General features: G+C 36.5%; 1 protein-coding gene across 1 annotated transcript; it reads right to left on the reverse strand.

Annotated features, from left to right (window-relative positions):
* Positions 1–303: 303 nt before the first annotated feature.
* Positions 304–4,871, reverse strand: LOC140183187 (uncharacterized). The gene is made up of 6 exons (XM_072231208.1): positions 4,774–4,871; positions 4,163–4,361; positions 3,304–4,084; positions 1,797–1,994; positions 771–971; positions 304–455 (listed from the first exon to the last, which is right to left on the reverse strand). The coding sequence occupies exons 1-6, from the start codon at positions 4,869–4,871 to the stop codon at positions 304–306; spliced, it is 1,629 nt and encodes a 542-aa protein (XP_072087309.1).
* Between the last annotated feature and the right edge of the window lie 11,943 nt (positions 4,872–16,814).

The raw sequence follows: 16,814 nt of genomic DNA on the forward strand, positions 1-16,814 counted from the left end.
AAGAAAATTTCATTCATCAAATTAAAAAAAAATGGCTACCAGGTTTTAGAGGGTTTTTATACCTCTTAAATTTAAAACCCTAACTCATAAATTCACTAGAATAAAAAAATGGACCAAATCATAACTGGGCCTAAAACAAATAAACAACAAAAATAAAATAAACATAAAATAAATTCTAAAAAAGTGATGTCTCTTTTAATTCATTTTGACTAATGAGAATCTTCAATGCATCTTGTAAAATAGTAAGACGTTTGACTTTTGTTAATCATTAATTATTGTCTTGCCCAATTCTTGATGCATCTCCTAAACACATGATTTAGCCATGTTTGTAAAACCTTCTTTTATTCTCTTAGTTGTTGCTCTTGTAATTGGATCAATTGGCATATGACAGTTCTCAGTTTGTCCCACAAGGCTCGTATCATTCACTCCTTCCTGCAAAAGATTCGTCCTTGAATCTGCATCCAAATCAAAAGGAGATAGGTCAGAGACATTAAAAGTAACTGATACATTATACTCACCTGGAAGGTCAATCTTGTAGGCATTGTTATTGATCCTTTCGAGCACCTAAAATGGACCATCACCCCTAGGGTCTAATTTGGATTTTCTTTGAGTAGGAAACATCTCCTTTCTCAAATGAACCCATACCCAGTCACCAGGTTCAAAGACAAGTTGTCTTCAACCTTTATTCACCCGTTAAGCTATCAACTTATTTTTATTTTCAAGCAACTCATGTGCTTTCAAGTGCATTGCTTTAACCTTTTCAGCTTTACCTTCTACATCCAAGCTAACAAGATCACTCAAAGGCAAAGGTAATAAGTCCAAAACAGTTAAAGGATTAAAACCATACACAAGTTCAAAAGAAGAAAAACCAGTAGAAGAATGAATCATTCTATTATAAGTAAACTCAATAAAAGGTAAACAATCTTCCCAAGTTTTCAAATTCTTACCAACAACAGCACGTAATAAGGTCCCTAATATAGAACTACTTCAGTTTGACCATCAGTTTGAGGATGACAAGTAGTAGAGTATAATAATTTTGTGCCTAATTTACCCCATAAAACTTTCCAAAAATGACTCAAAAATTTTACGTCACAATCAAAAACAATAGTTTGGGGAACGCCATGTAAGCGCACAATCTCTCTAAATAACAGATGAGCAATATTTGTTGCAACATCAGATTTATGGCATGCAATAAAATAAGCCATTTTACTAAATCTGTCTACCACAACAGAAATGCTATCTCTACCTTTTTTAGTTCGAGGTAAACCAAGAACAAAATCCATAGAAATATCAATCCACGGATGTATAGAAACAGGTAAAGGGGCATACAAACCATGTAGTAAAGACTTAGATTTAGCCTATTTACATGCAATACACTTAACACAAAATTTTTCAACATCTCTACGTATGTGTGGCCAGTAAAAATATTTAGATAATACATCTAATATCTTATGCACACCAAAATGACTCATCAAACCCCGATTATGTGATTCAAGAATAAGTAAGACCCTTATAGAACAAGCAGGTACATAAATTCTATTTCTACGAAACAGAAAACCTTCGTGTCTATAAAATTTGTTAAATGTACTATGTTCACAAGAGGCATAAATAGAATCAGTTATATACAACTCCTTTAAAAACTCAAATCCCAATAACTTAGAAGTAGTGTAGTAATCAAAATATACCTCCGAGATAAAATATCAGCAAGACATTATCTTTACCTTGTTTAAAGGCAATCACATATGGAAATATTTCAATAAATTTCACCCATTTAACATGTCTTTTATCAAGCTTACCTTGTCCTTTTAAGTGCTTCAAAGATTCATGATCCGTGTGAATCACAAACTCCTTAGGTAAGAGGTAGTGTTGCCAAATCTCTAAAGCCCAAACCAAAGCATATAATTCTTTGTCATATGCTGAATATTTACGCTGAGCTAAATTCAAATTTTCACCGAAAAAGGCAATGGCTCGTTTTTCCTGCATTAAAACAGCACCTATACCAATTCCAGAAGCATCACATTCAATTTCAAAGGTTTTATCAAAGTTAGGTAAAACAAGAATAGGAGCAGAACACAAACAGTCTTTTAGGGTATGAAATGTAATTTCTTGTTCCCTTTCCCATTTAAATCCAACATCCTTTTTTATAACCTCTATGAGAGGCACAGCAATGGTAGAATTTTTTTTTACAAATCTTCTGTAAAATCCAGCTAACCCATGAAAACTTTGTACCTCAGAAGCATTTTTAGACGTTGGCCATTCACAAATAGCCTTTACCTTTTTCTCATCAACTTTAATTCCACTCGCACTCACAACAAAATAAAGAAAGATAACTCGATCAATAAAAAAAGTGCACTTTTTAAGATTGGCATATAATTTTTCTTTTCGAAGCACTTCCAAAACAGCTAAAACATATGACAAGTGGTCATCCAAACAAGTGCAATAAATGAGAATATCATCAAAATAAGTAACTACAAATTTACCCAAAAATTCTCGCAAAACATGGTTCATTAGACGCATAAAAGTACTAGGTGCATTAGTTAGCCCAAAAGGCATTACTAACCACTCATATAACTCATGTTTTGTTTTAAATGCAGTCTTCCATTCATCCCCCGGTTTCATTCTAATTTGATGTTACCCACTTTTCAAATCAATTTTAGTAAATATGCATGCACCATATAACTCATCAAGCATGTCATCTAACCTAGGGATAGGATAACAATTCTTTACCGTAATTTTATTAACTGCACAACAATCCACACATATTCGCCAAGTACCTTCCTTCTTTGGAACCAACAAAACTGGTACAGCACATGGACTCATACTCTCCCTGATGTGACATTTGGCTAATAACTCCTTCACTTGTCTTTAAAGCTCCTTTGTCTCTTCAGAATTATTCGTATAGGCTGGTCTATTAGGAATGCTAGCACCAGGAATAAAATCAATTTGGTGCTCAATCCCACGTAATGGAGGCAAACCACGTGGCACGTCAGTAGGAAAGACATTGGTAAATTCCTGCAACAAAGAGACAAAGATATTTGGCAAATTTGGGTTAAGGTCAGTGTCAAAGAATAAAGTATCTCTAAACTAAACTATAAACAAAGCTTTCTTGCCTATTAAAGCACTCTTTATGTCTCTCTCTTTTGCAAGGAAACACAATTTGCTCTCAACTTTCTTAATTTTTTTTGTATTTGCACTACTCTCATGACATTGACTCTTTTCTTTCTTTTCACTCACCTTTGAGCCTTTTGGTATATTCTTTTCTCTCATAGCCTATTTTCTCTCATATTTTTTTTGTGATCTCACATCCCATGTTCCCTTTGGTGTTCTGTTGAAGCTTTAACTGGTCAAGGTAAATCTCCTTAGGCGATAAAGGAGCAAGAGTGATCTTGCGACCATTAAAATCAAAGGAGAACCGATTCGTGTGACCATCATGAAATGCTCGACGGTCGAACTGCCAAGGTCTCCCCAATAACAAATGACAAGCTTGCATTGGCACCACATCACACAATGCCTTATCAACATACTTTCCAACAGAGAATGCAATTGTCACCTGTTTGTCAACCTTGATCTCTCCACTGTCATTCAACCTCTGCAATGTATATGGTTTAGGATGTCGAACACATGTCAAACCCAATTTCTCTACCATAAGTGTACTAGCCATATTAGTCCAACTCCTGCCATCAATAATCAGACTACACACTTTTCCACCCACCAAAAATCTAGTGTGAAAAAGATTTTGGCATTGCTCTAGGCTATCTTCTTTCACCTGCAAATTCAAAGCACGTCTAACAACAAAAGATTCACCATGGCCTGCATACTCAACATCACCATCAGAAAAATCTTCCAAAGATGGCATACTATTATTATCAGAATCAGACACAATATCATCTCCTCTAATAACCATCAATCTCCTGTTTGGGCAATCACTAGCATAATGACCCATACCATGACACTTGAAGCATTTAATATCTCGATGTCTAGAAGTAGCAGAAGAAGAGTTAGAATTACCTTTCTTCTTCATAGCATCAAACAATGCATTGGGTTTAACACCCTTAGTCTTTGTTGTGTCAACACTACGAGACTCCTACGTTGAATTAGCATGAGATAATCTTCTTGGTGCTCTTCTTTGTTGTTGTCTCTCCACCTTTATTACCATACTGACCAAATCTTCCATCTCCACATAATGATGTAACTCCACCACATCAGTAATTGCTCCATTCAAAACACCTACAAATCGTGCCATAGTAACCTCAATGTCCTCTTCTACGTTGGTAGTAATCATAAGCATTTCCATTTTCTTATGGTAATCTTTAACAGAATTAGAGCCTTGAGTCAACCGATGTAGCTTCTGATGCACTTCCCTGTAGTAATACGAAGGCACAAATTTTTACTTCATGAGGCGCTTCATAAGATCCCAAGACTCTATAGGGTGATCATCATTCCGCCGTCTTGTCTTCACTAGTTCATCCCACCAAAGCAAGGCATAGTTAGAGAATGCAACTATTGCTAAATGAACCTTCTTTGCCTCAGAGTAATTATGACAAGCAAAAATTCTTTTCACCTTACGTTTCCATTCCAAATAAACTTCAGGATCATTTCTCTCTTTAAATGGTGGTATTTGCATCTTGATGGCGTTGATATTGCTATCTTGACTTTTATGTCAAATGTGTTATGACCCCATCAGAGTCATCATTAGAAGGTACATGATTCTGACGCCGATTCCAGAAAGGTCCTTGTTTAGTATTCTTAGATAGTGTCTGTGTCACCTCTTGCCTCCATGCTTCCAATTCAGTCAAGCGATTAGTTAAGTGTTGAATAGCCCTTTGCATCAACTCCATGCCACCTAAAGTATCTTCGGAATGAGCTGCCATAACAATGAACCTGTAACAAAAATGTTATAGAAAGGACCTCACAATCACTCGTGCTTATTCTCAAAATTGGCTTTTACCCTCTATTGAACTTACCACTCTTGAGTCTCTTTGACTGTTACACTTTAGAAATCAAATAAAAATAAAAGATAGAGAAAATTCGACGCAACAATAAGAGAAAAAGATGGAAAGAATAATAAAAAGGGACAAAGACACAAAAGACAAAAAGATAAGAATAATAAAAAAATAAATAAAAATCATAATAATAATAATAATAATAATAATAATAACGTATGTAATGGTTTTTTTTTTGAGATTGTTGCTTTGTTTTTTATAAGAACACAATGCTTTTTTTGTGTGTTTTTTTTTCTCTTTTTACTTTGTTTAAGTGCTACTGTATAAATTTTAAAGTACGTACTCTCCCTTTTTTTGGGTACTCAAGATGTGTTAGCAAAATAAAAATTTACTAATAATAAGAAGAAACTTCAAAGTGCATACTCTTTTTTTAACTAATAATGAGAAGAAAGATAATAAACTAATAAGAAAGGAAGGACGAAAAGAATAATGATGAACACAAAAGCAGCAAAGACAGAAAATGATCTTAGGGAAAGGAATTAAAAAAGCCAATCAACAAAAAAGGAACAAGACGTAAGGATAAACTGACTATGCGTGGCTGGAATTTTTTTTAATTTATTTAGAACACAAGAAGGGTAAACGTAGACTAATAAAAATTAATCTAATACCTAAAATCTGATACCAAATGATACGGAATGTAACTCAGGACAAGATGGAAGATAAAAAAAGGGACTCCTCTACCTCAATTTGATTTTCTGATGCAAATGTTAAGGGAATCACTCTACCTCACTTGTTCACACCTGAGTTTCTCAAAAAAAAAACTCAAAGAAAAATTCATTCATCAAATTAAGGAAAAAAAGTGACTACCAGGTTTTAGAGGGTTTTTATACCTCTTAAATTTAAAACCCTAACTTATAAGTTCACTAGAATAAAAAAAAATGGGCCAAATCATAACTGGACCTAAAACAAACAAACAAAAATAAAATAAACATAAAATAAATTCTAAGAAAGTGATTGACGAGTTTGGAAAACTCTAAATTAATATTTGTGATGACTAAACATTATTAAAATAATAAATTACAAAATTATTATTTTGATTTTCATTAAGCATATGTTAATTAATAATTTTGTGTTGTAGGTTTTTAAATTGGGCCAAAAATAAAAAGGAAAGTTGATGCAAGCCCAAATTAAAGTTGACATTCAACATTAATATAAAATCCTTTTATCCATATCGCTGAATTGTTTGATATGTCACTTGGGCCAGCTTTACTCATTATTATTTCAAGCCCAAGATTTTGCAAGTTGCCACAATGCTTGATCCAAAAATCTATCAGGAAAGCAAATGTTATTATTTGCCATATGAATGATGGATGAAATAATTTATTGGGCCAGAATAAATGTTGTTGCAACTAAGCCCAATTTTAAACTTGATGAAAGTTCCTCTTGCATGATCCGAAACTAATGAAAAGAAAAGGAAACAAAATTGCTTCCAACGGATTCGAGCATTTCACCATGTGACGGATTCCAAATTTCATTAAATTATAATTTATTGTATGGGAACTATGAGAGAGAAAAAGTCACTTGATTTGATTGTAGCACTTATTGCTACACGCTACTCAGCAAGGAAAGAATTATTTCACTTAATCTCATTCTCTTTCCTAATTCAATGCTTTTCAAATTTCTCTCTTCTCTCTCTATTTGCTTCTCTTTTTCGGTCCTTACACAGCAAACAATGGAGACTTTGAGCTATCAAAAGGAAGAGAAGGCAAGCTACAAGACCATCTCAATGATGGCAAGAAAACATAACAAAATAAAAGTATGTTGTGTCTGAGATTTTCACCAAAAGTGATAAAATTTGGTGAGGTAATCTCGAGCTCTTCATACTCAAAAAGAAAGAAGGAGATTCGGCCAGCAAGGAAGAGATCTTTGAAGGCATGGCTTGTCTCTGATTCTACTCAACCACCACAGGAAGTAGCTAGAGTGGCGAAGTGATGGAAGAGGCAGAGATTGGAGCAGATGAAGCCATCATCATCATGAAGCATCAAGGGCCAGAAATCCATCTTGGAGAGTAAGCCAAGGATGGAGCGCTCGGATTGATGAAGAGTGATGACCAAAGAAGAACTAGAGGTATTTGCATCTTGGGTTCTGCATGAGTTACCTCTTCTCTCTCTGTGGCCGAATCGGTTCTGTTTTGAAGGAAAAGAAGTTAAGCTTGGTTTTGTTTCAACTGTGAAGGCTTCTCTTCTATATAAAAGGGGTGAACAGTCACGATTTGATTCAAGGAAGAAAGTTTGAGAGTGTAAGGCACAGAAGTCTCAAAGCTACCTAAGCTTACAGTTTTTCTTCTCCTTCAATGTATTCTGTTTTATAATTTTTCTGTTTAATTTTGTCATGTCTTGAGTCTCATGGAAAAAAAGGCAAACAGTGAGGTTTGTATGAAAAAGTCATAGAGCGAAAAAAGGCAGAGAGTGCAAAATTAAAAGAAAAAGCCATAGATGTCTTAGAGTTCCTTTGTTCATCTATGTTGTGTTTCATGATTCTGTGGGAATCCCCTTGTAAGTTGGGTTAGCACTTTACAGTTTGTAATCAGATTGATTATAGTGAAGTTCCATCATAGTTGTGATGGACACTGGATGTAGGCTGCATTGTACTTAGCAGCTGAACCAGGATATATCTGGGTGTAATCTTCTTTCTCTACTACTCCATTTCTGTTTCTACTGCACAGGAGCTAAAACCAAAAATATCTCGTGCCAAGTGACGAGACAAAAAAAAAGTCTCGTGGCTAGGGACGAGACAAAAACAGAAAAGTCTCCTCCAAGACCAGAAATCAAAAAGGGGCTAAGATTCAACCCCCCTTCTCTTAGCCACTAAAACCATCAATTGGCATCAAATCTTGGTCTCATAGAGATCAAGCTTTGCAGCTTGGAGAAAAGATCCTCATGGCAGAAAACAGTGGCTCAAATTTGGTGTCCTATAACCTTACAGAAGGACAGTCAAGCAACAGACCGCCTCTTTTCAATGGGAAAAACTACACCTATTGGAAGAAGAGAATGAAGATCTTTGTACAAGCAGTAAACTATAGACTATGGAAGATTATCCTGGAGGGTCCTCAATTTCTGATCAACACAAGTGCTGAAGGAGTAGTCACTCTTAAGCCTGAAGCAAGCTGGACCGAAGAAGACAGAAAGAAAATAGAGTTAAATGCCATGGCTGTTAATCTACTCAACTGTGCTATCAGCTTTGAGGAGTACCGACGGGTATCACAATGCACAATGGCAAAGGAAATCTGGGATAAATTACAAATCACTCATGAAGGAACCACCATTGTAAAGAAGACTCGAATAGACATGTTAAACAGGGAGTATGAAATGTTTACAATGAAGGAAGGAGAATCCATTGATGAACTGTTCGAACGATTCAACACCATCATTGTGGGCTTGGATGCTATGGGAATAGTACATTCCGATTCTGTGCTTGTGAGATGAGTGCTGAGATGTCTCACTAAAGAGTGGGAAACAAAAACTTTAATTATTTCTGAGAGCAGTAACCTTGATTCCATGACACTTGATGATTTGAGAGGAAACCTTCTTGCTTTTGAAAACACTTATTTGAAAAAAGAGTCAAAAAAGAAAGGAATTGCTTTTTCTTCTGTAACTAACCCCCTGGATGATGAATCCAGTGATAACTCCTCTGAAAATGAATTTGTGTTGTTTGCAAAAAAATTAAGGAAAATGGTGAAGTTCAAAGGCAAAGGCAGCAGCTCAAGGAAAATAAAGAAAGACCTTAGCAAAGTAACTTGTTACAACTGCAAGGAAATGGGACACTTCAAATATGACTGTCCCAAGTTAAAGAAAGAGGAGAAGCAAAAAGGAGGAAAGAAGAAGAAGGGTCTGATGGCATCATGGGAAGACTTAGAAAATGACTCAGACAGTGATGAAGAATCTGAGACCAAGTCATAGCCTTGTCTTATGGCAAATCATGTAGATCAGGTTTGCCTAGCATCCAAGAGAAAGGAAAATATGTGGTACATGGATAGCGGATGCTCTATGCATATGACCGGAAAGACAACCTTCTTCATAAAGCTTGATGAATATGATGGAGGACTTGTCACTTTCGGTGATGATGGAAAAGGAAAGATAGTGGCCGTTGGAAAAGTTGGTAAAAACTTTTCATCTTGTATAAATAATGTTCTTCTTGTAAATGGTTTGAAACATAATTTACTTAGTGTAAGTCAATTGTGTGATTTAGGATTTGAAGTAATTTTTAGAAAATTTGTGTGCTTGGTTGTTTGTGAAAAAACTGGGGATATTCTTTTTGAAGCTAAGAGATGCAACAATGTGTATGGATTAACTCTTGAGGACTTGAAAGAACAAAATGTAACATGTTTTACATCTCTTGAATCTGAAAAATGGCTATGGCATAGAAAGTTGGGTCATGCTAGCATGTACCAAATTTCTAAGCTAGTGAAGAAAAATCTGGTTAGAGGAATTCCTAAAATTAAATTTGATAAGGATCTTACTTGTGATGCTTGTCAATTAGGCAAATAAGTCAAATCCTCTTTTAAACCAAAAGATGGAATTTCAACCAAAAGGTCATTAGAGATGTTACACATTGATCTTTTTGGTCCAACTAGAACACAAAGTCTAGGAGGTAAACACTATGGTTTGGTAGTGGTAGATGATTACTCTAGATTTGGTTGGGTACTTTTTCTTGCTCATAAAAATGATGCTTTCCATGCTTTCTCAACCCTTTGCAAGAAAATTCAAAATGAAAAAGATTTAAAAGTAGCTCATTTGAGAAGTGATCACGGAAAAGAATTTGAAAACCAAGACTTTGAAAATTTCTGTGATGACTTTGGAATTTCTCATAATTTTTCATGCCCTATAACACCTCAACAAAATGGGGTTGTTGAAAGAAGGAATAGAAGCCTTCAAGAAATGACTAGGACTATGTTATGTGAGAATGAGGCTCCTAAATTTCTATGGGCTGAAGCTGTAAATACAGCATGTTATATTTTGAATAGGACAATAATTAGAAAATGGTTGAAAAGAACTCTTTATGAGCTATGGAAAGGAACCCCTCCAAATCTTAAGTACTTACATGTTTTTGGATGCAAATGTTTTGTGCTTAACAACAAAGAAAATCTTGGTAAGTTTGATCCAAAATCTTATGAAGGAATGTTTGTTGGATACTCCACCACTAGCAAGACCTATAGGATTTACCTTAAAGAACATAGAACCATAGAGAAATTCATACATGTTACTTTTTGTGATTCTAACTTAATTCCCAGTACTGTGATAGATAGTGATTCAGATTGTGAAGGAGCTGGAACAAGCAAAGAAAATCCCAAGTCTGTCCAAATTGAAGAATCTGCCAGTCTAGAATTGTCTCGTCAGATTAGAGGAGACATTTCCATTTTGTCTCCTGAGCCAACACGAGAAACTGAAACAGTGAGACCAACAGAAACTCATCAAATCTCAACACCACAAAGGAAGTCTAGAGAATGGAAGTCTATTAGGGGTTATCCTCATGACTTCATCATTGGTGATCCCTCCCAAGGAGTGACAACAAGATCTTCAACCAAAAGATAATCCGAACCAAGCAACTTTGCATTCTTGTCACAAATGGAGCCCAATAATGTGAAAGAAGCTCTTGAAGACCCATCATGGGTCAAGGCCATGCAAGAGGATCTTGCCCAATTTGACAAGAATGAGGTTTAGACATTAGTACCTCATCTCGATGGAATGGACGAGATAAAAATACAAGCATTTTGGAGAAGCTGTAATTAAGGGGGAGGCTGCGCAGAATTTATCTCTCATGGGCCCCACAAAATCTCTTTGACCCCACCTTGACCTTTTTGATTGGTTCCTCATCTTATGATGATCAAAATCTTTTTGTTATCTTATCAAATCTTATTGGAAGTGGTTATTGTCAAATCAAATCCCTCTTTCCATCTAATCCCTTGATTCTAGGAAACCACTTTTTCAAATTCCTGAAAATCCCTTGGTTAATAACCGCGCCATGATGATCATTAACTTCTCTTTCCAATCAACATTTAATGCACCTCTAACTTCTCTCCACTCTCCACACTCTTCGGCCATCTCTTCTTCTTCTTCCAACTCCATATATTCTCTTCATCATGAAAAAGAAAACGGCTTCTAGGAGAAGTGAACGCATTCGCCTTTCTCAAAAGACCCCCTCTCCACAGACCCACACTCATATCCATATTCATTCTACATCTTCATCTTCTCCCTCACCACCATCCAAACATACGGCCACCATGAGAAAGAAAGTAATTGCCCACAAAAGTTCAGGCCGAGGCAAAAACAAGGAGCCAAGTGTTGAGGAAGAATCATCTCACACCTCACCCATTGCATCACCACCACCATCACCGAAGAAAGCCACACCTGGGAAGAGTGCTCAGAAATCAAAAGGATTCGTTCTACACAACACCATGAAACTGGCAAATTTGGAATCCTTGGAGTTCAAGAATAAATTTGCCAAAACACACTCCCACTATGACCCTGCCAGATTCAACTCTTGCACTTCTTATGAATTCCACAAAGAAGTCATGCAAAAGCATCATCTCTGTCCGACTTACCTTGTCAACCTTGAGACTCTCGCCAACAAGGGAATAAATGTCTCTCCTCTCTTCAAACTGCTTCAATGGACTCCTCTGCTTCACATCCAGAAGCCAGTTTATCCAGGTCTGGTCCGTGAGTTCTACACCAACATGAGACTTATTGATGGCACCATCCATTCATATGTGAAAAGAGTTCACATCACTCTTGACACTGCCACCATTGGAACTGCCTTGGGATACAAAGATGAAGAGCCGAGAGCATACATGGCCGAAAGGTGGGACTCACAAGTCAGCGTCACCCATAAGGTTGTTCTTCAACACATATGTGAGCATCTCTCAGGCTTGGATGGAAATGTTCCTACTCATAAGGCTCTAGGTTCCACCAACTCATTGCTTCACAGGATCATCACACACATCTTGACTCCTCAAAGCGGGTCTCACAATAGAGTAACATATTCTGACTCCCTCATCTTATTTGCACTTATTACATCTACTCCCATTTCTTTTGGTTATATTATGATCCGCCATATGTGGGACTCGGTCAAGAGCACCAAAAAGGCAAATCTGCCCTATGGTATGTTCATAACCAGTATCTTTGAATTCTTTAAAGTTGACCTTTTGAATGAGGCAGTAGAGAACAAAGTGTCAATGGTCAAAGGAGGTGGAGCAATTAAAGGAACCAAAAGCAAGAAATTCATGGCTTCAGAAATTGAGTTTGAGGACAGACCTGAGTCCTCCAAGACCACCAAGTCTATCAAAGAAATTCTCACAGAATTTTTAAATATGTCAGAAGTCATGGTACAATCTCATAAGGCTGCACGTAAACTAGCATATGAATCTGAAAGAGCATGGATGAGATGCAAAGATATAGTGGGTCTAATGCTGGAAAACTTGGAGAAAGATTTGGGAGTTGATAATGAAGAAGATGAAGGAGAATCTGATCTGCATTTATCTGATGATTAAATTTCTGTTTAAGTTTAGGATATTGGCTTAATTAGGCTCAATCTGTTTCTCTATTTTGTGTTAAGATACTGCTATAACTTTGAGATACTCTGTGATATTCTATTTTGTTTGGTTATATCTTGCATATCTTATTTTCTATGACAAAATTTTGATTGCAGGTGCCCCTTTGATGACAAAAGGGGGAGAATAAGGTTAAAAAAAATTGAAACTGGAACAGGGGGATGAAATTTTGTGAAAATTCATGAAATTCATGATCACCTCTGTTGATGATTAAATAGTGCTTTTGGTTTATGTTAATTGAGAATGCATTCGGTTTATCTTGATTGCTGCCATTATTTGATGTTTACCTTGATAAAATGATTTATGTTGGATTTATTTTTGGCAGTTCTTAATGATGAAAGTTGCTGTGTTTGGAAAGATTAAATCATGATTGAAAAATATTTTTCCTACCAAGATTGCTCTGATTTATTGAAAAATATTTTTGAACAGCAAGATTTCTACTAAAAACAGATTTTGATTGATTATGGTGAGTTTGAGCAGAAAATTAAATTTGTGATAGCAAATAAGTTTTGTATATCATTCAAATCTGCTCATAAATCAAGCATTTGGCATCATGGAATGAATATGCTAAATAACATTGTTACTTGAAGCTTGATTAAATTGTTACAGGTATAAAGCTTCCCTTGGTAAAAATGGCATATATTAAGGGGGAGCCATGTAACAATTTGAAAGGGGGAGAAATTCAAAATATTCAAAGGGAGTATTCTATACTCTAATCTTTAATTTCTTTCCATTTCAATTTTTAATAATATTTGTCATCAAGAGGGAGATTGATGAGTTTGGAAAAATCTAAATTAATATTTGTGATGACTAAACATTATTAAAATAATAAATTACAAAATTATTATTTTGATTTTCATTAAGCATATGTTAATTAATAATTTTGTGTTGCAGGTTTATATTGGGCCAAAAATAAAAAGGAAAATTGATGCAAGCGCAAATTAAAGTTGACATTCAGCATTAATATAAAATCCTTTTATCCATATGGCTGAATTGTTAGATATGTCACTTGGGCCAGCTTTACTCATTATTGTTTCAAGCCCAAGATTTTGCAAGTTGCCTCAATGCTTGATCCAAAAATCCATCAGGAAAGCAAATGTTATTATTTGCCATATGAATGATGGATGAAATAATTTATTGGGCCAGAATAAATGTTGTTGCAACTAAGTCCAATTTTAAACTTGATGAAAGTTCCTCTTGCATGATCCGAAACCAATGAAAAGAAAAGGAAACAAAATTGCTTCCAACGGATCCGAGCATTTCACCATGTGATGGATCCCAAATTTCATTAAATTGTCATTTATTGCATGGGAACTATGAGAGAGAGAAAGTCACTTGATTTGATTGTAGCACTTATTGCTACACGCTACTCAGAAAGGAAAGAATCATTTCACTTAATCTCATTCTCTTTCCTAATTCAATGCTTTTCAAATTTCTCTCTTCTCTCTCTATTTGCTTCTCTTCTTCGGTCCTTACACAGCAAACAATGGAGACTATGAGTTATCAAAAGGAAGAGAAGGCAAGCTACAAGACCATCTCAATGATGGCAAGAAAATATAACAAAATAAAAGTATGCTGTGACTGAGATTTTCACCAAAAGTGGTAAGATTTGGTGAGATAATCTCGAGCTCTTCATACTCAAAAAGAAAGAAGGAGATTTGGCCAGCAAGGAAGAGATCCTTGAAGGCATGGCTTGTCTCTGATTCTGCTCAACCACCACAGGAAGTAGCTAGAGTGGCGAAGTGATGGAAGAGGTAGAGATTGGAGCAGATGAAGCCATCATCATCATGAAGCATCAAGGGTTAGAAATCCATCTTGGAGAGTAAGCCAAGGATGGAGCGCTTGGATTGATGAAGAGTGATGACCAAAGAAGAACTAGAGGTATTTGCATGTTGAATTTTGCATGAGTTACCTCTTCTCTCTCTGTGGCCAAACCGGTTCTGTTTTGAAGGAAAAGAAGTTAAGCTTGGTTTTGTTTCAACTGTGAAGACTTCTCTTCTCTATAAAAGGGGTGAACAGTCACGGTTTGATTCAAGGAAGAAAGTTTGAGAGTGCAAGGCACAGAAGTCTCATAGCTACCTAAGCTTACAGTTTTTCTTCTCCTTCAATGTATTCTATTTTGTAATTTTTTTGTTTAATTTTGTCATGTATTGAGTCTCATGGAAAAAAAGGCAAACAGCGAGGTTTGTTTGAAAAAGCCATAGAGCGGAAAAAGGCATAGAGTGCAAAATTAAAAGAAAAAGCCATAGATGTCTTAGAGTTACTTTGTTCATCTATGTTGTGTTTCATGATTCTATGGGAATCCCCTTGTAAGTTGGGCTAGCACTTTACAGTTTGTAATCAGATTGATTATAGTGAAATTTCATCATAGTTGTGATAGAGACTGAATGTAGGCTGCATTGCACTTAGCAGCTGAACCAGGATATATCTGGGTGTAATCTTCTTTCTCTACTACTCCATTTCTGTTTCTACTGCAAAGGATCTAAAACCAAAAATATCTTGTGCCAAGTGATGAGACAAAAATAAAAAGTCTCGTGGCTAGGGACGAGACAAAAACAGAAAAGTCTCCTCCAAGACCAGAAAGCAAAAAGGGGCTAAGATTCAACCCCCCTTCTCTTAGCCACTGAAACCATCAGTGATGTATCTTTTAATTCATCTTGACTAATGAGAGTCTTCAATGCATCTTGTAAAATAGTAAGACTTTTGACTTTTGATAATCGTTAATTATTATCTTGCCCAATTCTTGATGCATCTCTTGAACACATGATTTAGTCATGTTTGCAAAACCTTCTTTTATTCTCTTAGTCATAGTTGTAAGAACCGGACCGGACCGGCCGGTTCGACCGGAAAACCAGTGAACCGGACCCAGAACCGGTCCGGTTGAGTGATGTAACCGGATAAGGAATAGAACCGTCTTGAATCGGGTTGAACCGGCCGGTTTTGATAAAAAACCGGAAAACCGGCGGTTTTTGGTTAACCGACCGGTTCAGGAAATTTTTTTTTTTAATCTTTTTCCAAAACGACATCGTTTTGGTTTATTTAAAACAAAAAAAAGAAAAGCCCTACGGGCTACCACCCCCACGCCCCACCCGATCCCATTTTGCACTTCAGTTCCAAAATTTCCCTCCCCCAACCCTAACGGCGAAACCCTACCACTACCAGCCCTCCGCCAGTCTGCCGCCCTAACCTCACTCACCCAGCCCCCAGCCCGTCATCCTCTTCGTCTCACCGGCGGTCTGAGCTCTGAAGAAACCAACTCAACCAACTCAGCCCGTCATCCTCTCCGAACAGCAGATCCGCCACCCGCGAACTTGCCGGTCAGCCATTGCGCGCAGTCGAACTCGCCATTCCAGTGCCGTCGCCCTCGCCCAGTCGCCCTCGCCCAGTCGCCCTCGCCGTCGCCCTTCTGCTCTAGTGCTACTACTTTGTGACTCTGAACAGGTAAGCTCCACTGCTCCAGTTCTGTAATCTGCTTCTTCTCTGTTCTGCACTTGAAGTTTAATGATTGTTGTGTGAAATACATTACACTCTGCTCTGTTCTGTTACTGTAAGTTCTGTTAAGCTGAATTTCCTTGTTGAATATGCTTGTTGAAATTTGAAACTGTTGAATACATTACACTTGAATATGCTTGTTGAATTTCCTTGTTGAATATGCTTGTTGAATTTCCTTGTAAATTTACTATTGGATTAGGACATGAAATATGAAACTGTTGGCTGTTGCATTTTTCATGTTATGTAAATCAAATTTTTCATGTAAATCAATTTATGTTTTGTTGATTTGTACTGGAAATATGAAACTGTTGGATTATATGCTTGATTTGAATCTATGAAATATGAATTTGCTTGTCTTGCTGAATAGGAAATTTAACTATTTAAGAATTTAAGGTTGCTGTCTTGCTTAATAGGGAATAGGAACTAGGGAATTTAGGATTGCTATTGTTTTATAATTTTGCGGTTTTGCTACTCCATATTCTTTTAGAATGGCTTCTGCGAATACACCATCAGAAACACCATCTTCGCAAGAACAAGGATCAACTCCTGATGCATCAATCGGAACCCAAAAAAACAATAATAGAGCAAAAACCGATCCTGCATGGGGTCATTGTAAACAAGTTGTGGAGTCTGGAAAAACAATTCTGCTATGCATATATTGTGAGAAGCTTATTAGGGGTGGAGGAATTCATCGGTTTAAACTTCATTTGGCTGGAAAAGGAGGAGATATTGAGTCTTGTCGAAAGGTGCCAGCTGCAGTGAGACACCAATTC

The sequence above is a fragment of the Arachis hypogaea genome, chromosome 3 (genome assembly GCF_003086295.3).
Source record: "Arachis hypogaea cultivar Tifrunner chromosome 3, arahy.Tifrunner.gnm2.J5K5, whole genome shotgun sequence".
NCBI classification, from domain to species: Eukaryota; Viridiplantae; Streptophyta; class Magnoliopsida; order Fabales; family Fabaceae; genus Arachis; species Arachis hypogaea.

What these genes read in the sequence shown, in the direction of transcription:
- LOC140183187 (XM_072231208.1), bottom strand. Translation starts at nt 4,871, where the DNA reads ATGGCAGCTCATTCCGAAGATACTTTAGGTGGCATGGAGTTGATGCAA. An exon ending in ATGTGGAGATGGAAGATTTG is followed by an intron (nt 4,085 to 4,162) that starts GTCAGTATGGTA and finishes AATTCAACGTAG; the next exon opens with GAGTCTCGTAGTGTTGACAC. An exon ending in CACCAAAGGGAACATGGGAT is followed by an intron (nt 1,995 to 3,303) that starts GTGAGATCACAA and finishes GAATTGGTATAG; the next exon opens with GTGCTGTTTTAATGCAGGAA.